The sequence below is a fragment of the Numida meleagris genome, chromosome 4 (assembly GCF_002078875.1).
Source record: "Numida meleagris isolate 19003 breed g44 Domestic line chromosome 4, NumMel1.0, whole genome shotgun sequence".
NCBI classification, from domain to species: domain Eukaryota; kingdom Metazoa; phylum Chordata; class Aves; order Galliformes; family Numididae; genus Numida; species Numida meleagris.
Window position 1 is genome coordinate 62164710 of NC_034412.1, and position 25475 is coordinate 62190184.

The window sequence follows — 25475 nt, forward strand, 5'->3', positions numbered from 1 at the left end:
ACGCTCGGCTGAGCATGAGCCAGCAGTGTGCCCAGGTGGCCAAGAAGGCCAATGGCATCCTGGCTTGGATCAGAAATAGTGTTGCCAGTAGGAGTAGGGAAGTCATTGTCCCTATGTACTCAGCCCTAGTGAGGCCCCACCTCGAGTACTGTGTCCAGTTTTGGGCCCCTCACTGCAAGAAAGACATTGAGGCTCTGGAGCATGTTCAGAGGAGGGCGACGAAGCTGGTGAGTGGTCTGGAGCCTAGGCCTTATGAGGAGCGGCTGAGGGAGCTGGGATTGTTCAGTCTGGAGAAGAAGAGGCTCAGGGGAGACCTCATCGCACTCTATAACTACCTGAAGGGAGGTTGTAGTGAGCTGGGGGTCGGCCTCTTCTCTCTTGTAACTAGTGACAGGACAAGGGGGAATGGCCTCAAGTTGCGCCAGGGGAGATTTAGGCTGGACATTAAGGAAATACAACTTTTCTGAAAGAGTGGTCAGGCGCTGGAACGGGCTGCCCAAGGAGGTGGTTGAGTCACCGTCCCTGGAGGTGTTCAAGAAATGTTTAGATATAGCGCTGGGAGACATAGTTTAGTGGGGTTGTTGGTGGTAGGTGGATGGTTGGACTAGGTGATCTTGTAGGTCTTTTCCAACCTAGCTCATTCTATGATTCTATGATTCTATATTAAAAGTGTATGTAATATCTTTAGGTATAAAAATAAAAAATGTAAAATAAAAAAATATAATGTAAAAATAAAAAATATAAAAAAGGTATAAAAAATAAAATATGAAGACTTACTTCCTCATACTGATGAGAGTATTTAGATCAGAAAGAGGCAAAATACATATAAAGGATAACAGCTTAATGTTCTTTAGAGACTGTTGTTACGAGTTGTTTTTGTTTCTGCCAGTATGACTTGATGAGACAAAGCAGCAATTTCAAACTTCTACGGATTCTCTTCTTGCATTTCTAAATTTCTTCTCTTGGAAGGAGAGGAGTGAGTGGGCTGCCAGCTGGCTGTTTATATCCTAATTTACTGTAAATTTAGAAGGGAAAAAAAATGTTAGGATTTATTGGCTCAAAGTCAGCACCATGTGAATGCTTGCTTTTAAGAAGCGTTTAAAGATTTCAAGCAGTTGAGTAGAATCCACTCTGACTTATTAACATCGTTCTCTTTGTCTCTTTGGCCTCTTTTTAAAACAAATTACATATTTAAAAAGTGAAATCTTTTGATTCAGTGCTTTGTTGTTAATACTGCATGCTCTCTCAACTCCTTCTGCGGTCTTGGTTTAAAGAAAATCTTGTGCTCCTCGGTTTTAGTAGTGGTACTGAAATCAGAAGAGACAAAGGAATACCCTGCTCGTTTTTTTGTGTGTCATACTTTAGCATGAATCTCTATGACAATATCTTGATACAGTGCCCTAAAAACACTTGCCACGTAGTCCATGCTTTATAGGTAGAAATGAAGTCTGCCTATCACGTTTGAACACACTAGGAACACTAATATATTAAAAAAGAGAGTGGGTGGGGAGTGGAAGAAAGCCCTACAGGGACATTAGCCAACTGAAAACTGCTCTTGTTGGCAGCCTTCACAGCTGAGCACAAATGTGCCTTTTGTTTTCTTAATGCCCTGAGGTAGAATTGTGAAAATCAACAGGTGTGTTTTTTGTTTTTTTACAAAGCATCTTGGATTAATATGTTTAGCTTTTCTTTGGTATTTAGAAGGTTGATTGATATATGAACATAGCCACTGAAATAACTGGGGGCATTTTCTGTGCCCTAATTTCTGGTCTGCTGATGCTTTTGACCAATGGCCTAATTAAAGATTGTCTCTGCTATTGTTACTGTATACTCTTATCCACTATGGACTTCGGTATCCATGGAAAAGATGTCCTTGTAACAATGAACACCTGGTATGTGCTTCTGTTCAGGAAACATTAGAAGGGGCGGATCAGTTCAGTACTGGTATTGTTTGTAATCATCTATTATAACAATGTCTCACTTTCTTAGTTAAAAATACTAGGAAGAGAGCTGTAAGTAAAGACTGGTTCACATTTCCTCAGGAGCACGAAGGCATTCAGTTTGAAATAGTGCTTTTGGGAGCAGAAAGAACATATTGCTTAGCATTCACCTTCTCTGCTATACGAATAAATGTGGGTTGTTTGTTTTTTTTATAGGCTGAAAATGGCTATTGCAAAATGTTAAAGGTGGAAAGTTCTATTAAATTGTCTTTAATAAGAACCAGCTCAGTCAGGGATTTGGCAGTATTGTTGGTCTCCACTACTGACTTCATCTTAGATAAATGATCAGTTCTAAGAAATAGAACTGGACTGCTTCCAGAGCCTAAATACTTCCTCAAAGAGATTAAAAAAAAAAAAAAAAAAAAAAAGTATTTGATGCAGTTAAATTGTGTATAAACTACATTCCTGGACTTAAAGCAAGGCACTGTTGCAACACTGTTCCTATTACATGGTATACATTTAAGCCACAAATATTTACATTCCAAAGTACCTAGAATATTTTATTGTACTCTATTGTTGGAGACGATGACCAAGTCAAGGTGGTGGTAGGGGAACTGTATTACTTTGTTAACCTGGGTCTTTCCCCACTGAGTTACAAAGAGTTGGTTGGTTTGTATAACTGCCAGAGAAGAATAATCTTTCTGTTAATGGCTGCTGTTTCAGGCATTGTGTTTGACAGCATTTTTATAGTGCTGAAATACGTGCTTTCTTTGACCCTTCTGTAGTTGAAAAAATAGTTCAAGTCTAACTGCCTGAGCACTTTCAGGGCTAACCAAATGTTAAAGCATACTACTGAAGGCGTTCTCCAAATAGTTTTTAACAGATAGGCAGAGGGCAACAGCTGCCTCACTTGGAAGACTGTTCGATTTTTTGACCGCCCTCACTGTAAAGACATTTTTCCAAATATCTGGTCTTAGCCTCCCTTGGCACCAGAAGGCTTAACATCCCTGTTATATTGTGAAGAACAGAACTGCACACAATACTCAAGGTGTTGCCACACCAATGCTGAATGCAGTGGAAGGCTCACAGATCTTGACTGCCTGCCCATGCTGTGTTTAATGCATAGCTCTCAATTTTTTTTTAATGTATAGCTTCAGTTTTTGGCCTAGAAGCCTACACACGAAGATGTTCAGGCCTCAGGATGTATGCTAGTCTTTAATAGCTATTCTCTCATGACTGTTGGTGTGGAGAGTACATTGTGTCAGAAAGATGGCTGAAAAATCCGCAGCTGAAAGAAGAAGCTGGCTAGCAGCTAAGCAACACAGAACCCAGCAGTGGGTTCCCAGTGCTGCCCCCCGTTGGGTGACTCAGCCCAGGGATATAGAGTTATGAGGCAAACTGCCCAGCTTGCTCCCACGAGCTAACTGGTAGTTAGCTGTGTTGAAAACTCCATATGCTTGTACTCAGCTCCTCCCCACTGTAAGCAAGTCCCAGAACTGAACTGCTTTTTGCCAGAAGAGTTATCTGTGCCAGCTTGACAGGAGGGCAGGTGAGCACCTGGCCTGGCACAAGAGATGAGAGAAGGAACATATGCCGGCTACAGTGGAAGTGTTTCTTCAGGTAATGTCTGGATGATAGATTAAGTTAGTTATCCTGAAAAACATGGAGAGGCATCTTTATCTACTGAGAAACAAGATTCCCTGGCACACCTGCTCTTCTCTCCCAAATGGGGAAGAAGTATAGGACCACAGAATGGCTGAGGGTTGAAAGGGACATCTGAAGGTCATCTAGTCTAACCCACCTGAATGTGGATTACCATCTTCCTGTAAAAACATAATCGAGGTGAAGGATGTTGTTTATATCTTACTGGCACGAGGCCCAGACTGATAGGACCCATTTTTTAAGAGAATGCCATAGCCATTAAGATTCAGAAGAAGGGAAAAGGTACTTGTGTATCCTGTTAAGTGAAGGTGCTGTGGAATAATGAATCAAGGGAATCTGTATGAAGGGAAGGCGGCAAAGAGAAAAGAGAGCAGTTCTCCAGTTAGGTCTCTTGCCTGATTACAGAAGTACTCAGTTTTGATTTCTGCTCCCAGCATGGTTTCTCCTATTTAAAACTTCATGCTTTATTACTTTCTAATAAGACAAAAACAGTTGTTTTCAGAGAAGGGCCTGTTCCCTCAGTTAGCTATGCAAGTGGCTAACTCTGGCAGTATTTCTGTCTACATCAAAATCCTAAGTGTCATGAGACCCCCTTGTTTAATTACCCCAGTTTCTCCTTGTGTGGTATTAAAGGAGCTGGAGTTATCACTGTTGTTTCACAGTCATTCACTCAGCATTAAGTAAAGTAGGTGTTGCTAGCGTATTTCTTGAGAGATCTTGGCTGTCTCATGATTCTTCTTGGCTTAAGGTAACCTCAATTACTTTCTCTGAGAATGGAACTACACTGATTTACACGCTCCAAGATTTTACCAAACTCTTTTCTTCAGCAGAATATTGTACTGGGTAAATGTTTTGTACTTCTGTTGAAGATTGTAGTTTTTTTAAACTTGTATTTTTAATTCATAGGAAAACAGACCTAAGGTGGTGGAGATTTTAATCCATCATAAGGTTTTCTTTAATAGGACCTTTTTTCCTGTTAAGGAGAAAGAGTGAGCAAAATAAAATCGATTTTTATTAAAATAATACTAATACAAGAAACAAAGCACAGTTGTGTTCTAGTGCATCCAGCTGCCAGAATTTTTGTGTTTTTCTTCTGATTTCCATGGGACACTATAACAAAACCAAGATGTTTTGTGGTGGGCTTTAAGATAGGCTGCAGTGCAATCTGAAGAGAGTCTCTTGGGACTTAGAGCAGCTTGTTTGCTCTTCATTTAGCTGTCTAAAGAAAAACATAAAAATCTGAAAAATGCACTGTACTGTACTAGGTAAAAGGTAGCTTGTAGAGACCTTACTCAGAAATATTGACTGAACTTTCTGAGAAAACTCACATTGAATAATACTATATCCAATCAGTACGGGGAAAAAAAAAAATTACTGCCTGTCAAGAAAAGAGGACAAGTAAGTGAGAGCAAAGGAAGTAAGTACAGAAATCTATTCTTATGTGTTTCCCTTTTATTGTATGTTAAGCACTAAGACTAGTCTTTCTGTTATTGGCAATCTTTTTTTGCTTTTCTTACTGACAGGTGTACAGGGTTTTAGCTGATGATTTATATAGTTAAAATGAGAGAGAGTAATTGCTTTTAAGTGTCTTGAGTTTCATTTTCAAGGCATTTTTTTTTTTTTAACAGAGAATTTCCTGAAATATTGTAGTGTAAATATTTTGCATTAGTCACTGTCAGAATCTTTCTTAAGATTCTTTGGGAGCTGCTGTCTGGTAGGCAGTTTCTTGATTATACTGATTGTGGCAGGACACTGCTTCAACTCTCAGGGAAGTGGCACACCTTATGCTTCAGATATCTGGGAGACGAAGGGCTTCTAGTGTTTCAGTTTGACCTCCCCTTTGACATTCACCTTCAGATCAACTGTAATTGAAACTTGGTTGAAAACAGCACAACAGAAATAAATAGATAGTTACGTGCAGCATTCACGGTTAGAAGTACTTGTAAATAAATTCAGTAGAGAAGGACAGGAACACAAGAAACATGGAGAAGAAACATGCAGACTTTAAAATTCTTGGGTACCCTACGGTGTTAAACTTGCCTTTGATTCCTCTCCAAAAAATTAACATGCTTCAGACTTACTCAGACACTTTCGGATACATCTCTACCAACTCTTAAGGATTTGTTTATTTCTGTGGAAGTGCAGCCGTCATCTTGTGAATCTGAGTATACACTTAACTCCTGGACTCAAGGAGCTCTTCCTGCTGCCTCATGGCACAATGTGTACAGTGGGGAGGTGTCTACATTCACGTTGCATCACTACTACTCTGATAAAAGCAGCTAAATGAAGTAAATGCAGCTTATTAGTATCATGTACATGATGCCAGACGTCACCTAACCAGCACTGGTCAATATACTAGTTTAGTTTGGAGTGAAAAATCTGTACATATTGTAACATGGTCATTCATAGTAATAATGTAACTTTCTGATACTCTAGTGCACATCTGAATAAGGTGTTTTTATTGTAATTTATGAAAAGATCTGGATTGATTTATTAATAAATATTGTTACTGTTATTAAAACACATTGTAGCAGTTTACCCAGTGTTCATATCTAGCAAATATTGGCTATAGTATTTATCATTAGAGCACACTATTAAATCTGTAAATAAAAGGTGAATGTTAACTCTGCCACAGCACAGTGTGTAACATCAGAAATCCTTTTACTAGAACATGATCATTTTTTGAATTTTCCTCATGTTTTGCTGCACAGTCTGAAACCGTTTGTGTGTGCACAGCTACTCTGGCTTGGAACACTGTGCATCTGCAAAGCAGGGCCTGTCCTTGTTTTGATGTGCAAGCTGAAAGTGTAATGCCTGCATTCACTGGGTGATTTTAGTTGGCAGGCCATATAATGTGAAATTGTATATCTAAGAAATCATATTAAAGTATTTTTTTCAGAGAATAGTACTAATTGAAACATCAGAGTTAGCAATATGAAATTCAGTAGGCGAGAAGAATTTGTCATTGAATAAATGCAAGGAGTCTGTTATTCAGTGGTGTTTAGTTCAAAGTTTTCCACTAGATGAGTATATTCAGCTACAATTCGGTTGTTCATTTTAATTTTTAGAGAAAGCAATTGATAGTAAAATCTTGGTGACGTCAGCGAGAGTAAGAATGTTGTGGGTATAGACCTCAAGTTATTTTCAGTTAATTGCTCTGGCTTGTGCTGTCCTTTGAGAGTTTTGTTTCACATAATAAATTTTATGCTGTTTATTTTATTTTATTTTTTCTTATTGCTTAATTTACTGTCTGTCCACTGATGCAGGAAGAACATTTGTATAAAGTTCACCATGCATGCTGTGAGTTACGCTCCAGGCTTCCTTACCTGGGTAGTACCTGCCTGCTCTCTGTGGATTCAGCATGCTCTCAGCTATAGTGTAATAACCATGACCTACAAAAAAGAATATACCAATCAGATGCATTTTATTTTGTTAAATGACCTGTGAAAATTTTTAGTGTATGTGAGAAATTAATCATATACAGTGTCAGTTCAGAAGCTGTGGTATAGCAACTAGTGGCAAAGAAACTGTAAATGCTTACACAGTAAACATTTAAAAAGTCAGAGGAGAAGTGATTGCTTTTATTGCATCTGTGTTGTTCCTGAAGGGTTGACATAGAATCTATTTGACACTTTGTAGAAGACAAACACCTTCCCACTTTCTAGCGATGCGGACTAATTCTGTAAATGTACTTTGAGACGGTACAGAACAACATTTTAAAGTAGTGCTGGTGTGAGACTGGAGATTCAACATCTTACGCCTAATGACCAGTAGTCTTTTGTGTTTGTTTTTGTTGAGGTGGTGGTCATATTTCCAGCTTTCTTCTAAAACAAACTTGGTTTACTTTGTATTTCGGATCGTCTGCCTTTCTACTCTATATAGTATTGCAATTGGTCAGCCTTCTATTAAGTTACAGCCAAAGCTGATGAGCAGTAAGATGCCATAATGGTGTATATGTGTGCTTGGGTTTCAAACCTGCTGCAACTGAATTTAAAAATCCTTGCATATAACCTTGGTGGAAGAGTTGAAGTTTATAGAGAAGCTCTGAGCTAACAGAGCTCTTAGCTCTTGCTAATTTTTAAAATCTTTTTGTATTTTGAACTTAAGAAATTAAAAATTACATTTTGATTTATTTTTTTTTAATTAACAAAAAGAGCTTAGGAAGAGTGTTAAGCTGACAATTTTTCTCTTGAAATTGGTGTAGGCCTTGAGGCTTCACAGAGAATTACGATGGTTTAGTTGGCAAGTGATGACTAGCTCAAGAACTGCACGTCTGGGCAGAAGGCTGCTTTTTTCTCAGTGTTGCAAGCTTATGCTATTACAAGAGTATAAAAATTGTTATCGTATTGATTCAATTGTTCTTACTGTTGAAGTTGACTTGAAAATATTGGAAAGTACAAATTATAGGAAAAAATAATGAAGTCCCCTTTCATGTTTTTACCTCCAATTAAAAAAAAATTAAACTTTAGGCGCTATTTTGAAGAATTTGCTTTTTCTATTTTGTTTTCAGTGTGTTATCATAGTTCTTTTAAATATGTGTATCTGACTCCAAGTAAGGCTTGAGCTTTCTGAGTTGCTATCCTTAACAAATTTTTCTAAACTTGTCCATTTCTTATTAGTTTCAGAGCTGACCTGTACGTGCAATGGTTGTGGCACATCATAATTTTATTTAAGGCTTCAAGTATCACATTTCAATTTTAACATATTTTTAAAATGTATTTTTCAAAGCTAGTATTTTAGGAAATTTGGACATTTGTTGTAGTAGAGTCATAGTAAATCTTTTAAACGTTCATGTACTGTATTTATAAGTGTAACACTATTGTAGAGGAAATAAGCTGAATTATGCTGTACTTCTATGTTGGGCTTCAGAAAGTCTTGGAAAAATTTTAAAAAGAATATTGTATTAAAAATGATGTTTTCATTGATATAATTGGAATTAAAATTGGTAGCTTTTTATGTTTTATCTATTTTTTAAGTAGAAAAAGAAAATATTAAAATAGCATCCCTAGTAGGGGGGGAAATGTACAGAAGAACTCCCTCCTAAATAATTGATATTTAAGCATTCTTAAGCTGTGTGGTTTTTTAAATTTCAAAGTTTATTTCTCTGGTTCGGTTACTTTGTATTACAAGATAGTGTTTATTTTTCTAACAAACTGATAATTTTTCTTCTCAGCATATCAAGTTAGATTTGCAATGTAGAAACCAAATAGTTAGCATTTCTCTGAGCAAGAATATTTACTATATTTTTATATTTTTAAAAATAGTTCTAATTGTAGAGGCCAACATTTTTTCGTTGTTGCTGATTTTTCTTTTTATTCTAGAGAGTATTGGTAGAGCATTAGAAGTCAGTGTTTGCCTTGATCTCTCCTGCTGAATACCTACTTTATTAGTATTCGACTTTGGAAGTCTCCTTCACTTTCAGAGAATGTTAAAGTAAATAATGTGCTTTTATAGTTAGTTTTATATATTTCTCTATTAATGTCCTCATATTTCCTTTTTTTGCTACTTTAGCATTTTTTAACGTGCTCATGACAGCCATCTCAAGCACAGACACAGGTTAGGTGGAGAATAGCTTCAGAGCAACCCTGAGGAGAAAGATTCGGGAATATCGATTGGTGAGAGATTGAACATGAGCCAGCATTGCAGTGTGCGCTTGCAGCCCAGAAGGCCAACTGTATTCTGGGTTGCATCAAGAGTAGTGTGACCAGCAGGTCAAAGGAGGTGATTTGGCCCCTCCTCTGCTCTCAGGAGACCCCACTTGGAGTACTGTGTCCAGTTCTGAGGGCCCCAACACAAGAAGGACATGGAGTTGCTGGGGCAGGTCTACAGGAGGGCCACAAAGATGATCAAAGGACTGGAGCACCTCCCCTACGAGGACAGGCTGAGAGAGCTGGGGCTGTTCAGCCTGGAGAAAAGAAGGCTCTTAGGAGACCTTATAGCGGCCTTCCAGTACCTGAAGGGGGCCTGCAGGAAAGCTGGGGAGGGACTTTTTATAAGGGCAGGTAGCGAAAGGATGAGGGTAATAGTTTTAAACTGGAAGAGGGTAGATTTAGACTAGATATCAGGAGGAAATTCTGTACTGTGAGGGTGGTGAGACACTGGAACAGGTTGCCAGTGAGGATGTGAATGTCCCTCCTTGGAAACATTCAAGGCCAGGCTGGATGGCACTTGAGCAACCTGGTCCAGTGGGAAATATCCCTGCTTATAGCAGGGGGGTTGGAACTAGATTAAAGGTCCCTTCCAACGCAAACCATTCTATGATTCTATGATATTCTGTGAAAATTATGTGTTGAAGCAATCTGAGTATGGTTACAAATAGTTTTGTCCTCTTGCATCCTGTTATCCTTTATGTTTCAGGTTCTGTGTTGCTTGAGTTGCCCAGCCAAGTGTGTTTGAAAACTGTTATTCCGTTCCTCTTGGAACGGTGCTTTGGCATTTCTCTCATCATATCCCTTCTGCTGTAGCTTGCATAGTGATGCTACTATCACAAAGACACATTTGCTGGTTTGTAATGCAAGAAGATTAGTGGATACTGACAGCCTCCTTCCTCCTTGAAGTCTTCTTCGGGCTGCTGGGCCTAAATTAAAGTTGGTTGCAGTAGTTGAACAGGTGTAATTTTACAGGACTTCTTTCTCTAAAATTCATTGCTGTTTGTCATTGACCTATCTGTGGACATAATTAGATGTGCTTACTGATGTCTTTATTAAGAATGCCTTAAATGGTTGGATGAAGTGATTCACCAAAAAAGTAGCGTTCACTAGTTGAAGGCAGTTACCTGGAATTAAGCTGTCAAGATCTGTCAGGAGACCAGACTTAGCATTATCTCTTATATTATTATTATATATGATTCAATAGTTTGCTTTCCAAATACATGTAAAATAGGCCTGTCTCACTTCACCAAGATTTGTGTGAGGTTATCTTTAAGGATCTGGTTCTGAATGTTTCAGACCTGGGCTGTTGATGTTTTACGTGAGATACTTCTTGCAGAGGGGAGCTTTTGCCATCCCACTCCTCAGTAAATGTTCAGGATTGCTGCCGCACACAGTTACGTACCTGCCCTACTGCTGCCGCTTATCTCGTTCTGAATCTGTGTGTCCTGCCTAACAAGCTATGTGTAGAACAGCGCCTCTGTAGTGGGTAGTCTGAATCCAGAGTACTCTTTAGGAAGGTAAAGTTGCAATTTCATGAGACAGTTTTTTTGGCAACACAGGCCACCTCTGCTGTTGCACTGTACCATCCTGTCTCAGCTGTGCTGGCAGAATCATCTGTGTACCTATTCTGTGAATTTGGCTTTCTCACTCTGGGAGGACCTGCCCTGCATCTATATTTATCTCTAAAAGCTTTAGTCCCTAATGCTTGATTTGAAGGAGTAGATCGGTACCTGTAAGTGTGCCTTCCACACAGCCCAGTAACTGCTCATTTGTTAAACGTGCCTGCAAGTCTTCCTGTCAGCCCTCTGTTGATTTATTTAGGAAGGAAAACTTTGGAATTGTGAAGGGTCTAGAAGGCAAGACTTATGAGGAGCATTGAGGCCCCTGGGTTTGCTCAGCCTAGAGCAGAGGAGGCAGAGGGGAGGCCTCATGGTGGCTGCAGCTCCTCATGGGGAGCTCTGCTCTCTGGGGACAGCAACAGGGCCCAAGGGAACAGCATGGAGCTGTGTCAGGGGAGGGGCAGGAGGGGATTAGGGACAAGTTCTTCACCAGAGGGTGGTGGGCATGAAACAGGCTGCCCAGGGCAGTGGGCATAGCCCCAAGCTGCTGGTGTTCAAGGTGCGTTTGGACAATGCTCTCAAACATAGGGTTTGGATTTTGGGTGGTCCTTTGTGGAGCCAGGGGTTGGACGTGGTGGTCTTTGTGAGTCCCTTCCAACTCAGGATGTTTTATGGTTCTATAATTGAGCTTAAACAGAAGAAATAATATCTAGAAAAGTGAGAGTGTCAAGGCAATTTATGGAGTAGAGCACCAGCTAAGAGGAGGATTTCATGATTGCACTGTATGGTATGTAGCCACCTCGTGGAGGGGCTTTTATAGTTTATTTGACTCTTATCCAGTAGACTCCAATGTCAGACTGGAAGCAGAGGGACTATGATGTAGTTACTTTGAAAGATAACTTAATAAGATTGTTGGTAATTTGAGAAATAACAGATATCATAGTAGATCTTTAAGAGTTGCATTAAAAAAAATCAGAATTTCTTCATTCGTGCTGTAGTATTTTTTTGCCTTATGTTCTTTTGTAGATTATGCTTTCTTCTTCCTTGAATGCTAGTTACTCAGAATTTACTGGGGAGGAAGAAAAGTTAAGAATTTCCCCTTTCAGTGGTTAGGAGCACTCTCAAATGTAGTGCAGATAGTTCAGATTGCAGAGATAGCATAACCCGAATTACTTACATGACATCTGAAGTTTGAGCTCTCATGAAGGATTGGTCAGTATAACATACTTAGGTATCAAATTGGAGTTAGTTAAAATAATAGAGATACAGACTCATCTCCAGGAACATTTTACAGTTTATTTCTCCGCTAATTCTGAAAAACTGTGAGGGCTGCTATGAAAGTATCACCTCTTATTTCATTATGTTGGATCATGACATCAGAGGCAGATGGTGGTGGTATGGCAGCAGAGGCTGAACCTTGCCACCAATATTCCCTTACATTTTGCTGCCATGTGACAGATGTCAGCAGAAGGGCAGCCTGACATGGAATTGTGTATAAAGCAAAGGTGTGTCACCGAATTCCTCCATGCGGAAAACATTCCGTCCACTGACATTCATTGGCACTTGCTGAATGTTTATGGAGACCAAACAGTAGATGTGAGCACAATGAGGTGGTGGGTGGTGACAGGGACAGTGGGTCGCCTCCACTGCTGCAGATTTTTATGAGTGCAGCATACAGGGTTTTGTTCACTGCTGGCAAAAAATGTGTAGCTATGGTGGTGATCTATGTTGAAAAAATAGCATTTTGTAGCTGAGAATTTGCTCTGTCAAATAGTGTTATTATGCTCTTTGTACCTGTTGTAGTTTTCATGGAAGTAAATAGGAGGCAGTACTTTCAGAGCAACCTACGTATTTTTAGCTAATGTCATGAAATTGGATCTAAGCTGTTTTTCTGCCTCTTGATAAATGGTTAGTATTCTTAGCACCCATCAAAATTATGCTGCTGAGAATGAGAAATCTGTTGGTAATACAGGACTGAGTAGGCAGTAACTGGCTAGTTTAATTATCTTCAAATTTTTGTATTTTATTACCTGAGTTACCTGTGCCAGCTAGGGGCTAGAGAGGCTGTTGCTGATGACAAAATAAGGAAATAATGATCTAAATTGGACCTGCCAAACACATGTATATGATTTTTAAAAACTAAGAACCTAAAATATGGCTTCAGTCTTTTTTCAATTCTGCTGTGTGTGTTGGTTTTGGATTGTAACATTAAAGAAGGCAACAAAATGAACCAATGTCAATAAGACATGAAAATGAATCAGAGTTAGAAAGCATTATGTGTTTTATTCCACTTAGCTCAAGGATTGTGACCTCATGTAATGCTGATATTATGGGTGTAGAAGGGATTTTCCTTGTACGGGTACAAATATTAAAAGGAAATATTTTCTGATATTTAAATTATTTCAGGTTAGCAGTTCATATTCAGGTGATCAGGTTCTGATCACTAGTTCCTATGTAGCCTTTCATTCTGTCTTAATTTTCTCTCCATATTGCCCTAAGAAACCTTTTTGTATGTTAGTTTGTGTTACAAACTGTAGATCCCTTTGCATGTGTTTGATTTTTACTGTCTGACACTAGACATTGTAATATACTCAAAAACCTGCGTGTACTGCCAGTATAAACAATTACACACCTTCACAATGCTCATTTATTATATAAAACAAGTACTATATTACTCTATGTTAACCAAACTACAGCAGTAGCAGTATGGTGGTATTGAACCAAATACTGTGAAAGTGTGCTGCATAAATAAACAACTTAATCAAAATGAAGCTAAACATAAATAGTGGTACATTATTTCTTACTGTTACTAGGCCATGGTGGCATAGGAGGAAAGTTCAAACCTAGAGCCTATTGCTTCTGCTCAAAGGCTACAAAGAATCAAATAGCAGGAGGGTTGGAGGGACCAAGAGATGATACACCTGGACAAAAGTGTGTAGTATATTTTCAGGTTAATGAACAAACAACTTTAATTAGTTACTGGAAGTTCCTGTAGAATCTTATTGCAGTGAGAAAGTGATGTGGCAGGAGTGTTGGCATGCTGTCGAGGTGATTGCCATGTGTTGAACAGTGTACCTGGTACAGCAGCTATTATTAAAACAGTTAACAGATTGGATTTAAGATAGTACTAAAGATTCAGATTGTCTTTATTTTGATTAATACTATAACATGGTTTATTGCCTGATAATTATAGGTCATGCCATGAGTATTTCCCATTGCATTGGCAGTTTGCTTTTTGTACTGGAACAATGCCTGCAGTAGTCCATCAAAGAAGTGGTTAGATGCAGTAGCTTAATTCAGTATTGCAAACAGATTCAGTGTAAACTCTTAACCGATCTAAGTAAAGGAATTGTTTATTAAAGACTGCATCAGATAACATATTTTTTCTTCATAAAGCAAATATGCTGAATTATGTTCATCTTCATACTAAAAGGAACTATTGTGCTTTCCTTTGTTTCAGATCATCAGAAACTGGAAAGAGAAGCTAGAATCTGTCGTCTCTTGAAGCATCCTAATATTGGTAGGAACATTTAATTGCTTTATACAGTAGATATGAGTTTTGAAAATGGAGGGAAAATACAAAATAACAAATACAAATAGCAGCTCAGAGAAGTGAAATGGAAATATCTTCAGGCAAGACTGTTTCTTTATAGTCTGGTGCTCCTATGTAATTCTTCTATGAGATGTAATATCCCAAGAGATCACCTAGAGCAATGCATAATGTTCTCATCTTCTTTGAGCTTTTACTCTGCCATCAGTGAGCTGTCTGTGCCAGGTGTTTGGGTTTTTTTTGAGCAGCGTGTAGGAGGAGTTATTTCCAGTACTGCTCATGACTTCTTGAGACCTGCTGAATTTCATGTACCAGCATATGTTGCAAAAAAGAGGCAGACCAGTGTCGATAAACTTAGTGTTGTTTTTACTGAGACGCTCATTTTATCCTATTTGAAATTCTTTTCTCCTGTAGAAGAATAAGTAGATGCAGAAAGCTCCTCTCCCTTTATTTCTAAAACTGTACATTTTCTACTCTAGCATTCATGAAAAGCATTTAAAAGTGTATTGTTGGTTTTTTTCACGGGTTTTCTGTTTCTTTGATTTTGAGAGTAGAAAAAGATGAGTATTTTGAACTTTAAGTGGTTGGACTTCAGTTTTTCAGACACTGAATTGCATGCTGGGTGTCTCTGTTTTGAGAATATGTGCCATTGCTGAGACTTCTGCAGAAGAGCTGGATTTTCCTGCATATCTCGTTTTTCTGTCCCCACACACAGTCTTAAAAACACTTGAGTGCTTTAAACCAGTGCATGTATTTGGTTCTCCAGAGGCTCTTGGCAGTTTCCTTGCTCTTTCTTCTGGTTAGCTTTTCTCCTTTTAGTTCTTAGCTAACAAGAGTTAGTCTTTGTGACCTTTTTAGTCTAATCTAATTGTTTTATGTCTGGGAAAGAAACAGCTCCTTCCTTTTAATAATAATTGTAAATGGAAAACAAACAAACCCCAGCTCAAAATGAAGTATTGAATCTTTGAAAAAGCTCTCTTACACTGTCTCAAAGGCATAGAGGTTTCATGTGCAAATTTGGTTAATGAGGAAGAGTGGTGTTATGGGCATTATTTTATCCCAGCTAAAATTTGTGCATTGTAAAGTGGTGGAAGACAAAGAAGAGGACGACAGTGCTGGTTTTCTGGGGTAGTTTACCTGTGCCTTGCTCTAATTATTGTTAGAGTATATTTGTGAATTTGAATCTCTCAGGGAAGATGATTAAAAAACAATAATAAACTGATTAAGTGCAAGAGCTGAAGTGCACAGAACTCTTGAAACAAATATCTTAATTGTTTTCATGTGATCATATTTCTTAGCTTTGTTGAGTAGTTCGAACCAATATTAGGATGTAGTCTAGATCCCTTTTGGCAGACCAACTAATCCATATAGTGTTTATATATTTGTGAATGTATGACTTGAGATGCAGAGATATGATGACAGCTTTGGTGACAGTTAGGCTTATGTAAGTCAACACAAGTTCCACACTTCATTACCTGCTCCAAGGTATGCAACTGAGTGAACAGATTATGAAGCAAAATCTTTTACACCTGTCTGGGAAAAGACATCATGTTATAGACCTGCCTGAGAGAAAATTTTCATGATACAGAATTAACAGGCCAGGGGGTTGGCAGCAGGCATTAAACTCTGTCCTTGTTCAATTTCTACTGTCAGCTATTCTGCCAGCCCTGCTAGTGTATCTGCCTGAAAAAAGCTCTTCCAATGAATTTGTTTGCATAATTGTCATAGTGAAGGATACTTTGTTTCTTGTTTCTATCTTGGAGGAAAAGTATAAATGTGGTCTGAATAGGAGAACTGTTTTTGTAAATGTATGAAGGAAACTTTCCAAAAGTAATAATTTTAGACCTCTGAAGTTGTATCAGGTGTGTGCTGGGCTGAAGAGGCTCATGTGTGCGTGCGAGCTGACTGTCTAGTCTCCACCTTAGTGAGTTGCACTCACAACCCTCCTGTTCTCTCCCTGTGCCCAGCAGCATTCCCGTACGTGCCCTGCCCAGCCCTGGCAGCACTTTACTGCTCCTGCAGTCATGCCCTCAGCCAGCTAAACAAGAACCCTGAAATCTTTCTTGGTGCATACTGCCTGATTAGAAAGCTGAATCTCTTGCTCTTGTGTCACTTCCATGTGTATTTTCTGAAAAAACCATCTCTGATGGGTAATACTGCTTCGCACAAGGAAATAGTAATAGTGAAAAAGGAAGTTTACAGGCTCTGTTAACTCAGCCATAGCCACAGACTTTATAATACGTTTTATGCATTTCGGAATCATAAAGATTAGCTCTTGTAAGCAAATTTTACTTCTATTATATATGACAAAGAGTATGTGTTTAAAAGTATTAACAAGCCCATGAACATAACATTCAGATTTCTTTTTATCCGTATTTTTCCCACATTCACAGTTTCAGTGCTTTTCTTTATTTTCCCCTATTGCAGATTTTCAGTTATTTGTCTTTTTAATCATTGCACATTCACTGCAGGGTGACAGCTTTCTGAAGTTAGAATTCTCCAGTCCTTTCTCTTTTCTTTCAGGCTTACTCCTATTTATTTTTCTTAGTTAGCTTCATTAAATTACACTTTTAAAGTGACTTGGATTAAAGGAATCTCTTTTAGCTTATCTTTATTTTTAAAGCAATACGTAGATAATATTACTCTTTTCTAGATTGTTTTGTGAACACTTTGGTAAATTATCTTTCACATCTTGAGACTGCCACCAGATACTTTGGGGTGAAAACCAGTTAGAGTAAAGCAGCACAGCTGAAATGAATCACGCTTTCAGATTTCAGCCTGTGAGTAAACACATTATGTTTTGGTTTTTTTCTTTAGAGGAATGGAGTTTTAAAAACAATCTAAACCGCTGGAACTATTTTCCATTAGCCTTTCCAGAGAAAATAGAACGTCAAAAAATTCTACAGATCACTGTCTCTTTACTTCCAAGGTAGATGTCCAACTGGTACATAACTAGAAAAAATATTTAGCGTTTAGTTATTCCATCAGGATAAGAAATAATTCAGGACCAAACTTCTTAATCAACATACCTATTTTTAGTTTTACAAGAATACCAGTTTTATCATCATTTCCTGTCTGACCTGATCTTTGTTTGCTTGTTTTGTTTTGTTTTTAGTGAGTCTCATGCAGTTAAGAAATCTTAGAATAGCATTTGAAGAAGTCATTCAATTTTAATCTGTATTCATATGCACTAACCTTAAGTTCCTCTGGTATTGGCAGAGGAACCCTTAAATTAGTCATGAGTGTTTTTATTTTTTTTAAATGTAGATTTGGAACAAAAAGGCTGGAAAAGCACGGCATATGGAGAAAGAATTAGGAGAAGGCTAACTCAGAGTGCTTTCTGTCAAAGGGATAGGACTCTGAAATTTGGAAATTAAGGAGATATCATGAAAATATTTTCATCTCAGTTCTTGATTCGAATCTCTGAAAGTAGTCTCTGTGAAATACTAAACACAAAAAACACTGAGAAGAAACAAATGCATTTTCTACGTCCCTTTTGGAAGTATTTGAAACATAGGATGATTATTTCATGATACAATACATCCACCAAATGTTCACAGATGAAGCATTTAAGTATAAATTTAAGTATAAAGCCACAGCAAGTGAGGGAACTGATTCTTCATTGGAATTATCTGCTAGGCTTTTCTACTGGAAGAATGATTTTGAACTATGGAAAGGTAGCAACTTCTAAATTCATGTATGAAAAATCTAAACTGCTGATTATCCTCACTAGACAAGTGTGAGGAAGAAAGAGTAAGTCAAAATCCAGCTATCTAGCCCTTTCAAATCTTTAAAAATTAACGAAATCCATTCATTTTGATACAGAGGTTTTGTACTGTTTGATATGGACACATATGCTTAAGTTCAGCTAAACCTATGCAAGCATACAGTCATTTGAAATACACATTTTGGGTGCAGCGATTTTTTTTTTTAAGACAAAGATCTTTCCAGGTGTACTTGATGTCCTTTTAATGAAGTCACAAGTCACAAATCTGGCTACTACCTCTGCTAGCATCAACTGTCTTCTGTAAGGCATTTGTTTTACTGCTAGATTATGCGATTCGCTTTTTTTGGTGGTTTTTTTTGTGTGTGTTTTTTTGTTTTTGTTGTTGTTAAGGAAAATCAGTAGGAAAAATACCTCAGTGTAAAGTGGATTAGAAATACATTTTTTTTCTGTTCTCCTTTTTCACATCTCTGACACTTCAGACTTACATAATACGTACATGGAAGTTTATTTAGAATATACAACACTGCCTCATCAGTTATTCTTTAGCAATACATATTGTTTATTTTCTGATTTTTGCCTCTTTGTGCCTCAGTACTTTGTATTGGAGTAATTGCAGTATAAAGCCAGCCAGTGAATTTTGTGTAAACATACATTCATTTCAGCTTCCATGTCTGCTCTTTGGATAAGTATGAAATTGCAAACAGTAGCTGTTTCAACATATAACTTCTTACTGTTTGACAGATGAGTTTTATCCCTATTATTTCTTAATTGAAAACTATTTATTTACTCAGAAATACATCAGAAATATGCAAACATCTTTATCTGCAGAAAAACTAAAATTCCACTTCCTTCATAGCCTAGCTGCTTTATTCTCCTTATAATATACTAATAAACAGTCAAAAATAAGAGATGAGATTGAGTACCCTCCTTCTGTGTAACAATACTCTTTTGAAACAAAGTTAATCAAGGCTCTGTACATTATTGTCACTTCAGACTCCTGGGGATTAAAATGGGGCAAATCCATTGGCTGAATTTCAGGCCTTGAGGGGAAGCTTCATGGCGGCTCTGAGTACTTTCTTCCTGGTCATCATAGTGGTATTTTCTTTTTTCAGAGGTAACATTGAATGCTAGCCCTCTCCTTTTCCAACATTTCTTAATTTAACTTGCTTCCTCTATTAAGTTGTGGCAGGAAACTTCAGGCAAACAGCCCAAGCTCCTTTAGTAACAATGCTCCATCAATTTGTACAGTAGTTTGTTCAGCTGTCTGATTTTCAGTATTGTTGATTTCTCCAGTTCTTACCACAATTCAATTATTGTAGCAACATCATTGTGTACATAATTTCTTTCCTTATTATGGTTTAATAACATAATTTAGTTTAAAATTGAAGACCTAACCGTTGGTTAATCTCACTCTTTGGAGAACATAGTGCTTTTTATTGATATGATTGCGTAAGTTATATTGAAAATTTACCTCTGTTACTGAGCAAATACAGAGAGGATATTTGTCATCTTGAACAACTATTATCTTTACAGCTATTAAATGTACTAATGCTTCCAATTTGGTAGTTTAGGAACTTCTAAAGAAAATGTGTAATGAAATTATTCAACTCTTCATCATGAAATCCATTGCCACTCACCTGTTTTCCAGCTTTCATCTTTTGGTAAATTTTGATTTCTCCGTCTTCTTTTGATTTTAGGTGAAGCTGTATTATAGCAGTCTCTGATTTTTAGTCTAGTAATCTGTGGATTTTTGTGAATGTAACACTGTTACACGATCTTACTACTAATGATTTTGATTTAGAGCCTACTGCCGTAATTCTGGTTTATGAGGTAACAACAGTTGAAAATTTTTTTAGCCCAGTGATACAGGTTCTGACCCACTCTGAAAAACTGCTGATTCAAGTGTTTTGTAGTTGTTGTTTTTTGTATTTTTTTCCAATTTGAGTTTGTTCTTGCAGGGTTTATACTGAACTGAGTAGTGTTTTCCTAAATCAGACTTCAATTTTTTCTCTCTTTAGCTAATGCAAAAGCTTTGTTACCTTTACATTCCTACTTGTCAAAAACTGCAGACAACAAAAATTGAGACAATATGTACAGTGTAATAGGATCACTGTAAATAACCAGAACATCCCGGTTTTCACATGGCAGCGCTGACACATCTGGTTTCATTAGAGCACACCATTCCTTCCCTTTCTGCTGCCGTGTCCTCTCCCTGCTCAGTAGATGATGTGTGAGGTATGGTAAGCAAACAGAATCCACTAACTGACAGCTCAAGTCTGGCTCTGGTGAACCTTCAACTCTTCCCAAAAGGCCACAGCAGATTTTACTGACATGTGGCAGCCCTCTGGGTGATAAATGAAGGCCTCTTTGGCAACAGGACAGGTTGTCCCTGAATGGCTTTGTAAGCCAGGATATTTAGAAGTAAGTAGGACTGCCAAGCAGAAACGGTGCCGTGTCAACCCTAATAGGCCTGAGCCAGCTGTGTGCAGATCTGTTTGCATAGCTGCAGTCAGAGTGGAGCTGTGGCACTGCTGACCAGCATGAGTTACTATACTTTCAGGACAGAATGGCAGAAATTTTTGTTGTTTTTGAAGAAGTAGAGCTGGACCTGCGTATGAGAGTGTGGAGCAGTGTTTTTCCAATGGAAGGTGGCTTTGCAACAGATGAGGCAGGCTAGTTGCCTGCTATGCCAGGCAGAAACAAATCTCTAAGCTGATTTCGTAAATGTGTTGGTGTCTGTTTGCAGTCTACTCTGGTTTCCATACTTTGAGTTGGGTATGTCCCATAAATTGCTGAGGAAATTGGTAGCACCCAGACTTGGCACTGCTCCTCATCCAACTCATCATGCTTGTGTTCAGCTTAGTTATTCAAAAGTACCACTTAATGCATGAAGGAAAGGAGGTAAAGCCATCATTTTGAGGTGTTCTCATCAACACACACACACAAAAAAAACCATCAGCACTGAATTTGCTAAATCCTCCATGTGATAGAAAAACAAGAAACTTCGTATTGTCTGGTTCATTTTGCACAAAGGGTAGTTAAGGATATGGTTTTCTGTCCCCCTTTATGTGGGACACTGTGTCATTTATGTTTTACTTTCGCCAAGTTTGTGCTTGGGGCTTCACAGAAATTTGTATGAAGAGAAACACTTCTAGCACAGAGCAAAGGTGAATTCAGTAAATCCTTTTTGAATTTCTTTTGACTTACTGTGACAAAGTCAACTATAACTCAGCTGGTGTTAGTTAAGTTACTGTATAAACCCAGTGTGGAATAAAAATCAGGCCTCTTCAGATTGGCAGGTGTAGTTTTTTAGCACAATATTTTTCTGAGCTTAATTACAGTTTTCACTCTTCACCTAAAAACAAAAAAGCAACAGAAACCAGACTGTAAAGGTAATAACACAACTCTTCCCATATGCAGTGAAAATCAAATTCTCAGCTACATAAATTTATGCTCAGTAGAGATGGTCCTTGGGAGGTATATTATCTGTATGCTAAATATATGTAGAAACCAGAAATTTATAGGATGGTGCGTGTAAATCCCGCTTTAATTTGTTACTGCTTAGATGAGAAAATCAGTTCAACAATTTAAAATCTCTTGCATTTAACTGAATTAGTTAAACTTATAATTTTTGTGATGTATAAAGTAAACCACAGCACTTGAGTGAATTAAAGCATAAAGAAACCAAATAAACCGGAGATATTAAATGACTTTATGTAAAAGCCATTTCACATTATTAAAAAAAACACAGATACAGCATTCACACTCAGCTGCAGCTACAGGATTTACTCAAAAGTGCAACAGTAGAATATAGAAGCTGTTTTTGTGACAGCCATTTGTGAAATTAAATGCACTGTCATGAGACTGAAGCAGGCAGGAATGCACGAGGAACCATTATGGTTTTCATTGCAACTGACTTTTCTGCAGTCTTTTTTTTCTCAGCAGTTACTGTTACTTACATGCATTTGACTTCTTCTAATAGTTGAAGTAGTTGGGAATGGCAAGTCAATGTTTAAGATGAAGAGGCTGAAGGTTTTCACCTCTGATGCTGTAAGAATTTGTTGGGGAAAGGCCTGTGTGGTGTTTCTTTCAATATTATTACTTCTTTCAGTATCTTTCAACGTACTAAGTATCAGATACTGTTGTCTGTCTGAGTGCCAAAGCAATGAACTGTAAAGGCAAATTTATAAGGTGTTGCACCTTTTGTTCCTATTTCAGTTAACAGAATAAAAGGATTATGCTTTAAGAGCGCCATTGAGTCTTTTGGTTTTACTCTTCTGGGTTACTGTGTAACATAAAAATGTGCTTTAGCACCAGCAGTAATGTTACTGTTTGTCACAGTAGACTATTTTCTTTCCTTTAAATGGAGGGCAAGATTATTCTAGCTCAATAATATGCTGTGGAAGTAGGGCTTCACTAAGACTGACCACAAATGTTGTCATTTTTTTAACCATATAAGTTATATATATAATATGCACCAAAACAGGTAATAATAAAGTATAAATCAAGTGAGAACCAGACCTTTCCTTGCCTGCTTATAGTTAGTTTTTACATTTTCTTAAACACATGAAAATTCTTTTCATGGTGTGTCCAGCTTTCTCTAAGTAGGTTTTTTTTTGCATAAAGTCAGCTATGCTTGTGTAGCTAGTCATTTAAAATGTAAAATAGACTAATCCACAGAAAGAAGAAGTGGAGTTTTAACATCTCTCTTGAGGAACCTGCTGCAGGGGGTCTGTGCTTGGAGAGCTGCTGCACTTCCCATTTGTGTTTGATTCGTGTTCTGCTTACTGTCTGTGTATGCGTAATGGAAGGAAGAGTCTCATCATTGCAGTGCTGACTTCAAGAACCATAGAAATAAGACTGATTAAAATGAATTAGTCTTTTAACTGACTAATCTTTGAAAACTTACATTTTTTGTTTGAAAGATTTGTGTATTATGAATCTGCAACCACGTTATACATATACATAGACATTATGACTCCCAGCTTAACCACAAATATGTAATTTTCTTCTGGACCCTTTCCTCCAAAAACATAGACCTCTACTACTTAAGCTAATTTCTTTTTTTCTTTCAGTAAAACTTGCAGACATTTTTAGAGCATTTTTAGGGGATGTTGTAAGTTCTATTCCCTTTGCTTTGTACAGATAATATTGTTCACCGCTTATTAAGTGAATAATTTTCACTAAAAAAATCTGTGGACATCTTGCTCGAGTTGGAAAACAAACTGAAATAAAGGTGAAAGAATATTCAGTAGTGTGGATTTATCTCATTGTTTGGATAGCCTTAGTTCAACCCTCACATGAGTGGTACAAATGCAGCTACAGCTATGAATTCTGTCTTGGCCTGTTCCCTTTTCCAGGAGAAAACAGAATTAACATTCAGGCAGCATTTGTTTCCCAAGCAACCTCAGTCAGCCAATTTTGAGCATTTTGCATCCTAACCTGAAGAGAGTGGAATGTCACCATTATTAGCAGGGAAGCTGGGAGGAGTTGGGATGTACCTGCTCCTGGAGAAGGGCTCTTGGACGTGAAAGTGCCTGTCTGTAGCACCTCAGAGCCGAGGCCCATCCTCAACCCTCCACACTGCTGCTGCTTTAGTTCCCTGCCAGGTGCTGAAAAGGACCGTTTTGAAGATGAGGACAGAAGGAGGGAGAAGGCAGGAAGGGTGGCATGGCTGGTTGGAAGGAGAGGGAAAGGGACAAAGCTGGGGATATGAGCTGGGAGTGGTGAGAGTCTAAAGGAGGGTCTCGTGATTTTCAGCAAAGGATTGTTCTGACTGAAGTGACTGTAAATCAGCACATGTGCTTTGGGAGCTCGCTGTAAGAGGATGGCTTGGGTTGGACAAATGATTTTGCTTTTCTTCCAAAGATGATAAAAACATACGAAGCTGATTAAGAGAGGCAATCTCAGGGGTTACTGCATCTTCTCAGATATTTTGCTTTACTTACATGTCCCACTCCCTGCCAAGCATCATAAATCATGGAGTTATGAGAGTTGGAAGGGATCTGTGCAGCTTATCCAGTCTCAAACTCCTGCACAAGCCATGCCCAGTAAAATGAAGTTACACAGGGCCTGTTCTGCTGAGGTTGGAGCATCTCTAGTGAAGGAAGTTGCACAGCCATGCTGGGCTCTGCTCCAGTGTTTGACCATCTTCCTGTTAACAAAAATAAATAAATAAAAGTGTCTTTATGCCCAGCTGGATTTTTTGCATATTCCGACATGCCTCTGTTGCCTCTTGCCTTGTCATTTGCATCTTGCTTTGCCATTTGCATCTTAGAGAAGACTGTTTCTATCATTACAACAGCCTCCCTGTTGGCAGCAGGGTGATGTGGTGCAGCTGACCTGGCCCCTCCTTGTGTGCTGCCTGGAGACCCCTGATCATCTTGGTGGCCATCTCCTGGAGAATGCATGGAAGAAATTGTAGCTAGAAACAAATTAAGCTGTCCTTACTGTGTGCCAACGGAAAAAACTTTCTGAGTTTCTTCAAATCAGCAAGATACGATGTAATTCAGGGTGTTGCCTGTTTGTGTGTTTTTGATCCTAGATCTGAGCATTGCACTGCAGTCTCCTAGGATACTTTCATGATGAGATAGTACAGAGGAAAATGATTTTAGGGGCTTTTTTTTTCCCCCTAATAAAACAGATGTTAAAAAATGGGGAGAATTATATTTTTTACAGGAAATGGTGCTGGCAGTGCTTCATTCTCTAAACTCATGCCTGCCAATCAGTGAACAAGGTAATGGAAAGAAAAGTGGATGTTCTCAAATACCACTGCAACTCTGTAGGATATTTTTGTTCTCTTTTTGAAAAAACATCCGCTTTCATGTTTAAGCTGACAGTAAAATACATTTTTAATGAAAGAGTAATTTTATAAAAACTGTAAACAGAGCCTGACTTTTTTTGGTATGTAGTTTTTAAGTAGTTCCAAGTCATACATTTTATAGGCATAAAACTTCTGTGTACAATGCAAAATCACATGCAAAAAAACTCCTTTTGCTCATACTTTTTGCATTTCAAATCATTTTCTTCTGCACCTTTACCATGGAATGCCCATTCAGTAAGAGATTTTATAATCTCTTGGATATTGGTATTTGCACATAGAAAACGAGTTGCTTACTGAAAATGTACAATTTTACTTAGAAGATAATGAATAAGGTAAAGTGAAACTGAGCACTGCCGTGACAGTAGGAGGCTGGCCAAATGGGAGTCCTTGGTTCTTCTCAGTTTAGCGGTGTAGACCTAGAGTGTTTTCTCTGACTCTGCAAATGTACTTTGGGGGTAGTTACAGTACACATTATTCTGGTTTCTTGTTCTGAAGGAATCCTAGGAGAAGAAAAGTCGTTGCACAGTTTTTCCTTGCTCAGGTTGTGGCTGTGGTAACTGTGG

At 38.1% G+C, this 25475-nt stretch overlaps 1 protein-coding gene across 5 annotated transcripts in view; it reads left to right on the forward strand.

Moving 5' to 3' along the window:
- CAMK2D (calcium/calmodulin dependent protein kinase II delta) overlaps positions 1–25475 on the forward strand; it is a 165005-nt gene that overhangs the window by 51625 nt on the left and 87905 nt on the right. For 4 of the 5 annotated variants that reach the window (XM_021393521.1, XM_021393523.1, XM_021393519.1 and 1 more), the window contains exon 4: positions 14273–14332. The exons of the other annotated variant lie outside the window; for it this stretch is intronic. In XM_021393521.1, the coding sequence (XP_021249196.1) occupies positions 14273–14332 (60 nt within the window). The remainder of the gene's footprint in view (positions 1–14272; positions 14333–25475) is intronic. 5 annotated transcript variants of the gene reach the window in all.